The 15991-nt window shown below is 34.4% G+C and overlaps 1 protein-coding gene across 3 annotated transcripts; it reads right to left on the bottom strand.

Annotated features, from left to right (window-relative positions):
- Positions 1-4677: 4677 nt before the first annotated feature.
- LOC127101151 (zinc finger protein 4) lies at positions 4678-7003 on the bottom strand. Of its 3 annotated transcripts, XM_051038478.1 has the most exons (3): positions 6702-7001; positions 5320-6063; positions 4678-4981 (listed from the first exon to the last, which is right to left on the bottom strand). In XM_051038478.1, exon 2 carries the CDS (start codon positions 5992-5994, stop codon positions 5347-5349), a length of 648 nt encoding a protein of 215 aa, XP_050894435.1. In that variant the 5' UTR covers positions 5995-6063; positions 6702-7001; the 3' UTR covers positions 4678-4981; positions 5320-5346. The 3 variants fall into 3 exon arrangements, with proteins under 3 accessions (XP_050894435.1, XP_050894436.1, XP_050894434.1); XM_051038479.1 differs by lacking the exon at positions 4678-4981 and having other exon boundaries at positions 4983-6056; positions 6702-7003; XM_051038477.1 differs by lacking the exon at positions 4678-4981 and having other exon boundaries at positions 4983-6063; positions 6702-6999.
- Between the last annotated feature and the right edge of the window lie 8988 nt (positions 7004-15991).

Genomic DNA, 15991 nt, shown 5'->3' with positions numbered 1-15991 from the left:
TGTTATAAAACCGAGAGGTATATGATGCTAGTTTGGAAAATATAAAAATATTATTGTTGGGGTTCAAACCCATGACCATTTAAACTAAACCCTCAATTATTTTTAAACCGAGGGGTAAAGCTTCCACTTTTCACATTACCCTTTGTTACCTCGGAATTGTAACCGAGATAAAATTTATTTCGCGTCCGACATAACATATATTATTTTTAGTAGTGTGAATCAAGTTTGGATATCTGGGATTGTAAAGTTGATGCAAATGCAAGACATCCAAAGACTTTGAAATTTTGTAGGTCAGGGTCTTTGTCAAACAAAGTGTAATATGGTGATTTGTTGAATAGTATTAGAGTGTGACTTTATTGATCAGGAATATAGCTTGATTACTGCATATGACCAATATATTTTTGAAAGTTTAGATTGGTATAACAAGGCTCTTTCAACATTCAAAATATGTTGATGTTTTCTCTTCACTCTCCCATTTTGTTGGGGTTTTCGATATAAGACATTTGGTGTTGAATGCCTTTGTATTGTAAAAAGAATAAAAGGGCAGATTCTTTGTACTTATGATTTGAGGAGTGGTTTTATGTTGGTTTTCAACCATGTTAACAAAGTTTTGAACATGCATAACTACTTCATATTTGACTTCCATTAAGATAATCCATATAGATCTACTAAAGTCATCCACAATGGTTAAAAAATATCTATGTCCATGAATTAAAAGAGTGGATATTAGTACCCATACATAAAAATGTAAAAGAGAAAATTTAGAAGTAGCATGTGATGTACTTAACATACATATGGATTTTTCTTTTGTTTAGAAAAGTGGCAGTCACAAACAGTTTTATTGTCATTGTTAATAGAGGGATACAATTTTGTCATATCATACAATTTATGATTGGAGCGATGTCCTAGCCTAAAATTTCATATAGAAGTTTGAGGTAAGATGTGAAAAGATGAATGACTACCAGTGTGGTTTTCATGTTTATAAGGAAAAGGTAGGCTAGGTACTAGTGTAGATTTGGAATTCCTCATCAATTTTTACAATCCACTCACTTGACTAGTCAAACCAAGCATCCTCGTTGACTTCGTATCAAGTAAAAAATGGTGAGTTTATGTGAATTTGGTTGATAAGTTGAGGGATTGACATAACTTGGATACAAATATCATATTGATTTTGAAAGCATCTGAATATAAAACATTGGAAAGAGAAAGAAATTAGGAGATTTTGACATTACTTGCATAATGTACTTGCATTGAACTAACATTTGGTCAATGAATATCTAATGGTTCAATTCTATAATATGATTCATAGGAATGAAATGATGAACAAATATGGTCATTAGCTCTAGAATCAATGATCCAACAAGATGGATTATGACTGTTACTTGGATAATAAGGTAAATTTGACTTGGAATTGAAAATGTTACCTAATATGGAATGGATTGGTTTATGTGATAAATGACCAAGCTGAACCATTTCAAATGAGGTGATTTGATTGGAACTTGAACAAATATCATTTGCTTGATGAATCAAGTTTTCCTGTTGTAATAAACATATTAACTGATCATACTTTTCTTGAGTGATAATAAATGCAGGATCTGAAGGAGAATAACGATCCAAAACGCAGTGGAAATTTAAAAATTTCTCCTTTAGTGATCCTTACGAATGGGCATGATCAGTGATAGAATCGTTACCTCTTGTGGCGATTGAAACCCTCGATGTAAATCTAAGGAGTGATCACGAACGTTGAATGGTGACAACGCCTCTACTCAGTCCACACGAATGGATTCCTTCAATCTCAGTGCTAGCTACTACGAATGAAGGCTTTGAGTGAGAGAGAGAGAGAGAGAGAGAGAGAAATGAAATTTCAACTGCACAAATGCTTCTGCACAAGAGTTCTATTTATAGAACCACTGGTGTGGGTTGCAAGCTAAAAAGCCCACTTAAGTGTATGTAGCCCATATCTTATAATATGCCAAAATCACTTAAGCGCATGGTACCTTACCATATTTCGTATTCTACTTAAGTACACCGTACCTTACGATGTTCTACAATTCACTTAAGTGCACTGTACCTTACGGTGTTCCTTATTTACTCTATCTCTCATCAATCCGTCCTTTTGTGTGTGACACTGTAGGTTTTCGCGACCTTAGCAATTATGTTAAATCACGTATTTAACATAATAAATAGTGAGCGGTATCTAGCAACACATCACTGCTACCCAAGACACGAAAATGTCATGTGATCTGACAAATCCTTTTGTGATAATACTTATGTGTATAATTACTCTTTTGTCCCTATGTCTATATTGAACACAAGACATAGACCGTGTCATCCTTGTCCAGTTCAATATTGGCCCCGTAGACATTTATCCTGTTACGCAGGATAGGGAAATTCCATCTAGGTCACTCATGTCCCTCAGCATGCTTCGTGGAGTACCCATAAACTGTCTTTATGGTCATCCAGTTACGGACAACGTTTGATCAACAATAAAGCACTCGACTCTACATCTAGGGTCCATAGTGGTTTCAGGTCGAAGGGTGGTATACACCACTATCACCATGAGAATAACTTATGACACTTTGCATAACATTCTATATGGTATTCTCATAGCGGGTCAATCCAGTATAAATATTACTCCTAATATTCATACCTATGTTTAAGACTTGATAACTCCTTATCCATGGTCCATGAGATGTGATCATCAGTCTATATACATAACAATCTTAATGTTTTAATGTTATTCCACTTCACAACGAAGCTCGACTGCAGATATTTTAAGAATAATGTCTTTATGTTTAATGGGACCTCATGATTAAGTCACACTTGATACATTAAACGGGCTATCTATTCTAGGGACTTTATTAAACAAACATAATAAAGAAAAAGTCTTTTATTATTAATAAATAATTCGATACAAGTACCAAAAGTATTGACCTCTAGGGCTTACACCAACAGGATCCACCTGGATTTGTGAATCACTTATGTCAGAAGCAGTTTGGCCATTTGAATTAGAATGTGTCTGAGCATTAACAACTAATGTATTTTGTGAATTTGAGGGTGACCATGCTTTTGATAACAAAATTCAATGGTGTGTCCATGTTTGTTGCAATGTATGCAGAATCTAGAATTTGTTTTTTCAAAAGAACCTCTACCTCTACCATAGTTTCTTTTTACATCAAAAGCATTTGCCAACAGATTTTAAGTGTCAAGATTAGATGTAGGAATCATGCTTCTTTCTTCTTGAGTCTTCACGACTGAAAAACTGTCATTTAAACTAATTAAGAATAGGATGGATTGATCTTCAAATATGTATGTTCTTGTTGAACGCATAACTTCACATTTACATTTATGGTAGCTTGTACATGATGCAATTGGCATGTGTACACTCAATTCATCCCATAAAATTTTAATTTCTATGAAATATTCAAGAACAGATTTGGAATCTTGTTTTAGAGAATTGAGTTGAGATTGAAGTGTTGAAACTCAAACTCTAACAATCTTTGAAAATCTTTCTTTCAAGTCATCCCAAACTTCTATTACATTATCATGATATAAAATTGTCTGAACAATAGAATCATAAACATAATTTATCATCCAAGAGTGTAAGATATGGTTGCACCATTCACAAGATGATTTATTAATACCATCATTTGGCACAGGTGTTGAATGATCAATCATGGAAAGTTTGTTCTTTGCACGAAGAGCTCTTCTAAAAATTTTGCTCCAACCAACATAATTGGCGCCATCAAGTTTGGGTATAATTGTGACTGAATTCTTGTCTTCGCTTGGGTGAACATAGTAAAGTAAATCGAGTTGAGATTTAACTAGAATCATATTTGCATTGCGATGTGGCATTTGATTGCAGAAAAAGATGAACAATCAAAGGTGGAAGATGGTGAACAAAAGAACAAATAAGAGTAAGACCAAATTACAAAATATCAAACTAAATTCCACTTTGCGATTTCTTGCTTCCAACATGCAGGGGAATATTAAAAATATAGGTTAGTTATATATTAGATCAAGTGAGATAGTATAGATAGTTGTAACCACGAATGATACTTTTTATTCATTTATAATATTCTATTTTCATCAATTCTTTTCATGAATGCGAAGCTTTTCTCCCCCTCTTTTCATGAATGTCATATTTCATGAAGGGAATACATATTAACCATCATAGGTGTGACAATAGGTGATGATTTCTCCTTTTACTAACTTCTAATTATAACTCTCTCCAATTGGAAAGCTTCGCAGTGAAGAAACTAATTAACTATATTTATATTAGAAAAGGTGATGAAAGCGAGTTAGTTAGTGCCTAACTAACCTGTATCTTTTTGGTGATCATTGTTGTGTGATAGCCACATTGAAGATCCACTCTAACAGAGCATGTTTGGAATTCTTTTTCATGACTTACACTTGTGTTGATATTCCAACATTGTCACCACATCATTGCTTAAAATCAGCATCTCCTTGAGTCTATTTCTGTTGAATTTCTCTTAACATGGATCCATAAATTAAACCCTTTGTTGAGTTCTTTAAACCAACTTCATCCAATGATCCACCAACCTTGACATGGATCCATAACTGAGAAAAACTTAGGGACTTATAATTTATTTTAATAATTTATAGAACAGATTGATAAGAGAATGATAGTTTAAAAAATAAAGTGAAGGCTTATTCATGAAAAATACACTGTATAATAATGTTTTAATGTTCTAGTCTTCATATATAGTACACATACATTGTCATTCCTTCCATTTTAATTATTGCAATACTTTACATAGATTCATAGTCACATGTCCATCTTCCACCATATGGTCCACATCTCTGCATTTTTGTCATTTTAATGTCCTTAGGCCCCCACGCCTTTTTAACCTGGAAGAATCTTTACCAATTTTATTTGGAGTCCCCTTGAACATGGATGAGAATCCATAACCATCAATAGGATGAAAATAGCCATTGAAAAATACATATCTCAGTCTCACTACACATAAAATGCAAGCTACATTACTTAATAATTTCAGGTCTTAATAGAATGAGATCAAAGACAAAATAATCTAAAATAAAAAAGTTACATGACAGAACCTGCATAAAGTCATGATAAACCCCTCACCAAAAATAACAATAATAATGAATGAGTGATTGATAATTTTTGGCCTAATGTTAAACAATGAATCCACATGTTCTTACAATCACTAGCTCATTATTTTGTGAAGGGTTTATCTAATGACTATTTTACAATTGTTCCCGAGAAAAGCTGTACTTCTTCGATCCTTGACATTATACGGTCGAACTCTTACTACTACTGAACTAACACCTTACCAAAAGGCTTGTATCATCTCTTGAATCTTATAGCTTCAAAGTGAGATCAGGAGATGTAGATGCTTGTGGTGGAGGAGGTGCCATTGGAGCAAAACTAGAATTTCCAACAACGATACCACCTCCCTGATCCACCTGTCTGAAACTTCCCGGCCAAAAGAAACCTACATCGTCATCTTCCGCAAAAACAACTGATCCGAAATGGTTTCTATTGAATTTCGCAGCAGCTCTCATATCAGGAGCCCTTGCTGATGAAATCGGTTGCATATGTGCTCTTTGATGCATTGCACCATGAGCTTCAACGCCAAGGGACCGAAAAGGCGAACCATGAAGAGGTAGTGATGCTAGGCTTGTGTACCTGTCGGTGAACATTCCCATTCTCATTGCACGTTTAGCCATCGTCCTCTCCCGTTTGTGAGCATTCTGATGACCTCCTAACGCTTGCGAGCTAAAGAATTTCCTCCTGCAGTAATTACAAGAGAAAACCCTTGGAGTTACCGATGGCGGCGAAGCATGAGCTTCAGCAGTAGCTCCCACTTCACTGCTAGCATCACTTGAAGCCTTAAACTCGCCATCACTCGAACTGATATTGAGTGTCAAGTCAAGCGTCATGGAGCCAAGATCGCGAGGCGCTTCGGAAGGATTTTCGGGTTCCAAGTTTAAGTTTGGAGTCATCATTTATATGAATCTTCTAAGAGCTATAACTTCTTCTACACTTTGACTAGCTTATCATGATGATACTGTCACCTACATTATATGCTATGTTAGGATTGCTCAATGTCAACAACATCTTCCTCAAAAAAGAACAAAGATATGTAGCGCACACACAACAAAATTCAATTTTAAATTAAAACAAAAAATTAAAAGATGTATTTTACTAAACCTTCGGATTTTGATAGAACAATCATTAATGACCCGAATGTGTGAATTTGGAGACTGAATTCAGTTTCATAAAAAGGCCTAAGACTACATTTTGTTTGTCCAAAAAAGGACATAGATATTAAACTATCACATCAAAAGTAAACTATCTTCCCAAGGAAGGAATAATAAATTATAATTTGTAACAATTTAGATTTAATCCTTAAACATGCCCAATTAGTAACATATTTAACTCACAATTGATGCTAATCACTCAAAATAGTCCTAAACAATGAAATCAAACAGAAAATTGGAAGATTGGAAACACTAAAACTCAAGAAGGTAGCTTGAATTGGTTATTAGAGAAAGAAGTTGAATATATACCAAAGGGAATCATGAGTTATTTAAATCATTCAACTATTTAACAAGAGAAAAAATGCTAGTAACATCAAATTAGGCTCCATGTTGATACTCATAGCAACTTAGATCTAAATTTCAATACTGAAAACAAAGATGCAGTTACTTACATAAGCAATTAGCATAGTAGGAGGATTGTGGAGGGATATAATATAAAGGGAAGGCAAGTAGTAGTGTGATTGAGAAGAAGCAAAGACAAAAGGTGGAAAGGCTTTTGTATGAAAAAGAGGAGAATGAATGAATGAATGAGTAAGGCGATACTTAAAAAGGAGATGATAAGATTAGAGAAGAAAAAGAAAGAGAGTTATGGGAAAGGAGAGAAGAGAGATGGTATTGGTAGGGTTGTCAGATAACATAATTACATAGCACAAGACAACAAAACATATTGAGATGAATGAAACAACAACGATAGAGTTAATAGTACTACAGATCATATTTTTATATAAAACCTTAAATAAACTACTTTCATCAATAATAATAATAATAATAATAATAATAATAAATATTATTATTATTATTATTATTATTATTTATTATTATTATTATTAAATATAAAATATCCGTATTTTATTTTAGGTGGTAATTTAGAAGAGTAGTTAATTATGAGTTTAGTGAGTGTTTGTTTGGTTTATTTATAAGAAAACAAAAAAGGACGAACGAAATAGAGACAGCGAGACAAACTAAGTCCCCACTTCATCTCTCCCAACACCTACAATAAAGACGCAACATGCTCATACTAATTAGTAATAATATATATATATATATATATATATAATATATATATATATATATATATATAATATATATATATATATATATATATATATATATATATATATATATATATATATATATATATATATATATATTTATTATATATATATATATATATATATATATATATATATATATATAAATAAATATATATATATATATATATATATATATATATATATATATATATATATATATATATTATTGGTAGTCTAAATAAACATATGTCTTTAATAGAGTATCGAGTCATCCTTAAATATTGATTTATGATTTTTTTTCTTCTGTTGATGAGATTTATCTTATTTCCTGCAAAGCGTGCTTGAATTGTAAGCGGAAAAATTCATTGATCAATTATATGAAATTAGAACATCAACACTTACTTGTTGAAAATATGATTTGTGAGAATAAGAGTTGTCATTCTTACCACCTTGATTCAGAATCTTGAAAAGATGAGCGATCAGATCTTCCTTTGTATCTCACACTCTCGTTCACAACAACCCTCAATGGGGATGGGGGCAACTTGTGGAGACATCAATTGTCTTTCTAATTATGTGATTAGAGAAGGGGCTTAGCCATATAATATATACAACCTAACCCACATCCATTATGGGCCAAGGGTTAAAGCACACATTTTTGCCCACATCAATCTGGTTTCAGATACTCTACTTTAATTAAAAAAGATCACTTAACCAATAAAAAGGCTTATTTATGCACCCCATCAGAATCATGATTAACCTGATTTTCTTAAACTAAAATAACAATTGATTGTAGCCTATAAAATATCAGATAAATCTAACACACTCCCATTTGGGTAAAAACAATTGTGTGATTTTAAATTTTTAAAAAACATTTTGACAACGAATCTCGGGTTAATGACTAATTTCTTAAAATGTGACCACATTTTAAGAAAATACATGATTCCATGTGCAATATCTGAATATGACTTCATCCAACAAAAGCCAAATAGTATCAAATAATGATGATTACTATATCCTTCATTGACGTAAAACCTGTTACTAATACTACAGACTTCGTCAACTAGTCATTAGTGTGGAGTGTGGCAAGAAAACAACATGCCAATGTGATCCAACAACTAAACTGCTATTTTCTTTGTCATTCCTTAACAAATTCTCTCAAATTTCTTAAAGTCAAAGAAATAGCATGATTTTACAAACCATAACGCCTCAGCTCCAATATGACGTCGACCACCGGCACAGTGGTCCTGACAACTTCGATCTTAAAATCATACCTCAGCTCCAATATGGCATCAATCACCAGTATATTGGTCCCGAAGATGTCGAACTCAAAATTATAATCATGTCTCGAACTCCAAACTTGTGTCGACCATAGGCATGATGGTCTCAATGACAACTAGTCCCAATTTTAACAATTGACATATAAATAAATAATGAAAAATAATAATAACAATATTCATTGCAATATCAATTTCTCAAAATAGAAAGTACTTGACAATCCAACAATTAAAGTGTCCAAAACAAAATACAACATGCTAAGAAAATGGAACAAAGAATAAACTTCCACTAACCAATTACATCAAAATAACTCACAATGCATATGTTCTCAAAATTGTTTTTGAACATAATGGGCCTAACTCCCTTTGTTAGGGGATCAACTAGCATGAAATCAGTACCAATGTACTCAACAACAATGTCATTTTTCTTTAAAAGATCTCTAACTTTTAATACTTCAACTCCAAATGCTTAGAACCGCTAGAAATTTTATTATTCTTAGAGTAGAATGCAACTGCATTGTTATCACGGTAAATTTTTAGTAGCCTAGCAATAGAATCAACAATATGAAGTCCAGTTACTAAATTTCTCAACCAAACAACATGAGTAGCAGCAACATAACAAGCAATAAACTTTGTCTGCATAGTAGAAGAGGAGGATAGAGTTTGCTTTTTACTCTTCCAGGATATTGCACCTTCATCCAACATAAATATGTAACTAGAAGTAGATTTCATGTCATCAACACAACCAATAAAATCATAGTCAGTATACCAACTATTTCCAAGTTGTCAACTCTCCTAAAAACAAGTATATACTATTTAGTTCTCTGGAAATATCTCATCACTTTCTTAGCAACAATCCAATGATCATTCCCAGGATTAAACTGGTATCGTCCCAAGACACCACCTACAAAAGCAATGTAAACTTGGTGCATACTTGAGCATATATCAAGTTGCCCAATGCAATGTCAAAGGGTTTTCCCTTCATCTCTACCCGCTCAATCTCATTTTTAGGACATTGATCTTTACTGAATTTGTATCCTTTAGTAATTAGAACATCCCCTAGCTTACAATTCTACATATTGAACCTCTCCAATACTTTATAGATATAAGCCCTCTGTGAGAAACCAAGTACACCACGTGAACTGTCTCTGTGTATTTAAATTCCCAGCATAAAGGATGCTTGACTGAGATCTTTCATTTTAAATAACTTGGTTAGCATAAGTTTGGTCTCATTAAGTATACCAAGATCACCACTGGAAAAAAAATATCATCAACATACAACACAAGAAATATGAATTGATCCCGATGACCTTAAGATAGATGCACTAATCAACTTTATTTTCTTCAAAACCCAATGAAGTCACCACCTCATCAAATTTAAAGTACCATTGTCTGGAAGTTTGTTTCAAATCATAAATAGATTTTCTCAATTACAAACCAAATGCTCATTACCACTAGTCACAAAACCCTCAGGTTGTTGCATTTACACATTCTCATTCAGAAAACCAGTCTGAACATCCATCTGATGCAATTCCAAGTCAAGATGTGCTACAAGGGCCATAACGATTCCAAAAGAGTCTTTAGTGGAAACAGGAGAAAAAGTTTCATTAAAATCATTTCCTTCTTTTTGTGTGAATCCATTAACCACAAGACTTGTCTTAAACCTCTTGATTTTACCTTTTGAGTCCTTCTTTGTTTTGAATATCCACTTGCAGCCAATCGCCTTACAATTTATTAGTAACTCCATTAGTTCTGAAACATCATTATTTACCATAGATTTCATTTCATCATGCATTTCATCTATGCACATGCTAGATTGAGAACAAGTAATAGCTTCTAGATAACTTTTAAGATCAATAACAATACCAACATCATAAACATGCTCACGAAGATAAATTACAAAATCATCAGGGATAGCAGGTCGCTTTTGTGTTACTGTCCTTCTAACATGGATTTGCTCAACTACCTCAGCAGGTTGTGCATTCTCAACCACAACAGAAGGATCAACTATATTTTCACCAAGTGGTTCAACCACATTTTTATTTGGAGCAAAGCCTCCACGAGTAGTGGATGAGCTAGCGTTATAAAAAATTAGGCAGTGGCAAAGAAACAACGTCAGGCATAGCATAATCAATATTACCAGATATAATGACAGGCTCAGCAACATTAAGCTCAAGGAATTTTGCATGCATGGACTCCACAATTTTATTACCTCTATCAGGACAGAAGAATTTGCATCCTTTGGCTCGATCTAGATATCCAATGGAAAAAACAACAACTAGTTTTAGGGTCAAGCTTTGTCTCAAAGGGATTACATATTTTAACCTCTATGGGGCAACCCCCTACTCATAATGTTTCTCATCATATCCTTAAGAGTTCGGTTTTGCCTTTCGGCTACACTATTTTGTTCAAGAGTACCAGGCATGGTGTATTGTAGAACAATTTCATAATCCTACAAGTATTTTGTAAAAGGCCACATATGTTGCCCAATAGAATCATATCTACAATAATACTCTCTACCATGGCCAGAACTCACCTCCTTTATCACCTTTCCTAGTTGCTTTTCAATTTCAGTTTAAAGATTTTAAACTTTTCAAGTGTTTCTGATTTTTCCTTAATCAAATAAAGATAGATAAACTGGGAAAAACCATAAATAAAAATGATAAAATATTTATTACCACAAATAGAATCAGAAAGGGAGTCGCTAATGTCTGTATGAATAATTTCCAAAATGTCTGAACTTCTAGTTGAACCTTTCTTATTGGTCTTAGTAAACTTTCCTCTAATACAATCCACAAAAGTCCCCAAATCATTGAAACCTAAGGAAGGTAAAATATCATCTCTAATGAACCTTTCAACTATTTTTTTAGAGATATGGCATAAACGTGTGTGCCATAGCAAGGGGGATTTTTCTATAATTTTATACCTTTTAGAAATGGAGCTCTTACCATTCAAGGATAAGGAAATATTATCACAATCCAAAGACAACTTATATAAATCATCCAGCAAGATATCATTACCAACAAATTGAGAATTCAACATCAAGATCACAAGTTTGGTTTCACGTAGTTTCATGTCAAGATCAGTGATCTCTAATGAAAATTCTAAATCTTTCTTCTATTTCTTAAAAGTAGATCCATTCAGGATCTCAATAGAAGCAGAACAGTTGTTCATATAGAATATTATTGTTGAGACAAAATATGAATGCATTAGAACAAATAATAAAGGCAAGATATAGTTTTAATGAACATAAGCTATCACGAAGAGGCCAACATTATCACGCAATCCTCTTTGAGTAGAATCCGCAAATCCAGGTCACAACTAAGGTCAAACCTCATATGAGTTACCCAATGAACATACATTGGGTTCTAAAATCTATCTCCTTTGGATAGATAAATTCTCTAAATCAAAACACCTCCAACAACTTCATCCATAAATTTCAAGAATAAGTTACTCAGTGAGCATACATTGAATTTAGAAATTTATCTTCTTTAGACAAATAAATCTCTTAGACCAAAGCATCTCCAATATTTATATCCTTAATTAATTACAATCTTTACATACAATTGTCCTCCTTTGGGAATTCAATTATAGTAATGACTGAAAATCATTCATCAAACTACAAATAGACTTTTATAAATTAAAATGATTGATCTCACTTTGGTGATAATCACACAATTATTTATATAAGTTCTTGCCTATGAGTCAAATTTCTCTTGTACAAAAGTAAACAGTACATCACTCCCGATGAATATTTTTCCTCAAAAGTAACAATCTAAATATTACAGGGGATATTAGATTTTTTTTTTAAAATAACCAACTTTTTGAAAAATAATTCCAAAATAACAAATTTTTCAATTTTTTTTCCAAAATAACCATATTTAAAAGAGGATGCGGCAGATGAACTGGCGCATGCCATATGTATGAAGAGGAGGCTCACAAGGCATTGGTGCCTGCATTGGTAACCTCATGAGGAGGTGCCAATGCCTATGGCGCCTGCATTGGGCCTCATGAAGTGGCGCTAATGCCTCTGGCGCCTGCATGGTGCCTTAAGAGGAGGCACCGAAGCCTCTGGCGCCTGCATGTGTTGACATGTTAGGTGCCTAGCCTCTTAGCCATGCATTTTATACCTCCTATGTATAAATACCTCACCTTGGATGCAATATTTTTCACACAAAATCATCCCCTACTACCATATTTCCTCTCATTCGACTCAAGTCTCCTTCAAGTTTTTGTGTTTTAACCATGTCTGCATACATTCAGAAGCAAAATGCCGATGTAATATTTTCCGTCGTTCCGTCTTTGATAAAGATTCATCTCTAGAACACAAATACGTTTGAACGTCTTAATCGGACGTTGAACAGTTGGTTAGATTGAGATATTGGAGATGATGAAAGGATTAGAAGAATACAATGATTTTTTTACCAAAATAACTCTGGTTTCAAAACAAATTCCCAAAGTATCCCACTTTTAGGAGGAGGCGCCAATCCAATTGGCGACTCCTCTTAAAAATTGAATGGAGGCTCCAATTGGATTGGCTAGGGCACATGGTGCAGCCAATCCAAATGGCGCTCGTGTCTATTTTTACAAAGGAGGCGCCAATTGGATTGACACCTCAGTGTAAAATGCAATTTTGTTGTTATAAATAGATGTGTTGTGTGAATCATTGTTCCACATCTCATTTTATCATTTGGCAATCATGTTTGGTGTTTGTCGCCGATACGGAAAGGTGATTTATGCGAGAGACAAACCTCCGATGCTGATGCTATTCTGGAACATCACTACGTTCGATCAACTGAAGAGGGAGATGATTCGTTGGTTAGATGAGAAAATACCAGAAGGGGAAAAAATTAGAATTATTGAGAGACTCGACAGTATCTTTGGTTGGGTGCGAATGAAAATTGATAAGGATGCTAGGGAAATGATGTTCGGTCGAGATAACATCAATTTGTTTGTTGTAATCAGTTAGAAATATTTCTATTTTCAGTTAGCTTATTTTGTAATGATGTTTGTTGTGAACCTCGTTGTAACAAAAACTTTATGATATATAATGATTGAAGGTTATAAAAATACAATGTTACAAAAAGCTTATGACCCAGATGATGCTCCTCGATTGGGACAGTTGTTCTTGTTGTGTCCTGGTTGATGACAGATACTACATAATCTTATCATTTTATCTGTCAAATCCATTTCTGTCCTGATACGTGTTTTGTTTGGCCTTCCTTTTTTCTTTCTACGCATCTCGTCGTTGTGCCAAACTATATCACCTTCGTATGGAGGCCAGTATTCCTCCATTGGTAGTACCGAGAAGCTTTTATTATATACATTCATGACGGTGACGACCTTGTACACATCAGATAAATATTGCAATGACATGGGAGCAAGGAATGCGGAAGGCCTGGAATTTTTCACAGTCGCACCAACTTCTGTTTAGTCTAACAGCATAAGCTAAATTTGGTCTCCCCTCGTTGTGGTCCATTATTTCCTGGACGCTGAAATTTTGCCTATGACGGTCAATGACTATTACAGCGTGTGTGCTAGCTTTGATGCTCTCCTCTTTCATGACTTTCATGCAACACTCACTGAATACTTGCCCAAACATTAACAGCGTACTCCATCTTTCACCTCTGGTTGCGAACGTAGAAGCCAACCTATAATAGGTCAATCTTACCAAGGCGGTTATTGGCAGATTTCTAATTCCTTTTAATACCCCGTTCATGCATTCCACAAGGTTTATTGTCATGTGGCCCCATCGACAACCTCCGTCAAATGCCCTTGTCTACTGCTCTACTGGTATCTTATTCAGCCATCTTCCCGCGTCTTCATTAGACATTCTAATTTCATCACGATAATATTGAAATGACGGCTGAGTTAGAGCATACCCATCATTCACCACTTTCTTGCAAAGATTCTTATCTTTTATTGCACACATGAAGTTTTGTGCAATATGTCTAATTCAATAGACATGGGTAGAAGGAGGATCATGCCATCCGTTGTCATGGTTGTTATAGGCACTCTCAATGGCAGCATGTCTATCAGAAATCAAATAGAGATTGCCTTATGGAGCCACATGCGTTCTAAGATGTCGAAGAAAGAAACCTCATCCACCAGCCGTCTCACCTTCAACCAGAGCAAAGGCAATGGGAAAGACATTGTTGTTGTTGCCTTGTGAAACCTCCATAAACAAAGTACCCTTGTATTTTCCGTATAACCAAGTGCCATCAATTTGAATAATAAGTTTGCAGAATGCGAAACCTTTGATGCATGGGTCAAACGCCCAAAAGAGATGGTGAAAGATTCTATTACCTGTAACACAAGTTCCGTCTGGCATCATTGCTGACAATGTCTCCATAATTGCCACAGTTCCTGGGACATATGTTTTTAGTGCCCATAAAACCATGGCAATTCTTTCTATGAATCCTCCCAGTTGCCGAATACCTGTTCAACAGCCTTTGTCCTTGCAATCCAGGATTTCTTGTAAGATGGAGTATAATTATATGTTGTTCTGATATGGGATATAATTATACTTACCTTCACTGATGGGTCTTTATTAACCAACGGCAGAATGTCTTGACATATCAATACAACGCTTAATTTACGGTGATCTTGTTCAACGTTAGTTACAATGCAACTATGAGGTGGGTCTATTGAAGCTATCTCCCAAGAGTTGTTTTTCTTTTTGTAAGACGCAACCAACCGAAACTTACAAAGGATGTTACGACATTCGATGACATACCTTCTCGAATCAGTGTGTTTCACTGTAAAATCGGCAGAGTTGTTCATGTGGAATTTTTTGATAGCTCGCACACATTCTTCTTTGCTACGAAACATGTCTCCCACCTTTAATTCGCCTTCTGAGCGTGGATATGGGTTATAGAAAACATTGTTGGATGTTTCATCGTCATGCAGATCCATGTTTGTCATATGTTGAGGCGGATTGTAGACATTACTAGGAGGTATTGGCGGTGCTTGATCATCATCTTCAATGTCGTTGTTCAGCATGTGATCAACCTGTATCTCAGTCTCCTCTTATTCTTCATCAACGACGTTCACTTCTGCTTTTGCTTCTGGGTTGACGTCATCTGACCATTGTGGATCAAATTCACCAGATTCATCATGACTGGTTATTTGAGACTGCTGAGATGGTATACATGGTTGAAGAGTAATATACAACTTAATACAATTGCATCTTGAATGTTCATGACTAACAAAGATGTATTCAACATCTTCATCAGCACGTACCTTAAGTGGGAAAACCTTGCATTGACTGTTCTAAAAAAATATTAGATTTTGATACGTGATCTTTGACACAATACCCGATCCTATACAGGATTGTATTTTTTTTCTTTCAAATGCAAGCAGGTTGCATTTCTC

Source organism: Lathyrus oleraceus, chromosome 7 (genome assembly GCF_024323335.1).
Source record: "Lathyrus oleraceus cultivar Zhongwan6 chromosome 7, CAAS_Psat_ZW6_1.0, whole genome shotgun sequence".
In the NCBI taxonomy this organism is placed as follows: Eukaryota; Viridiplantae; Streptophyta; class Magnoliopsida; order Fabales; family Fabaceae; genus Lathyrus; species Lathyrus oleraceus.
This window is presented reverse-complemented; position numbering and strand designations above follow the sequence as displayed.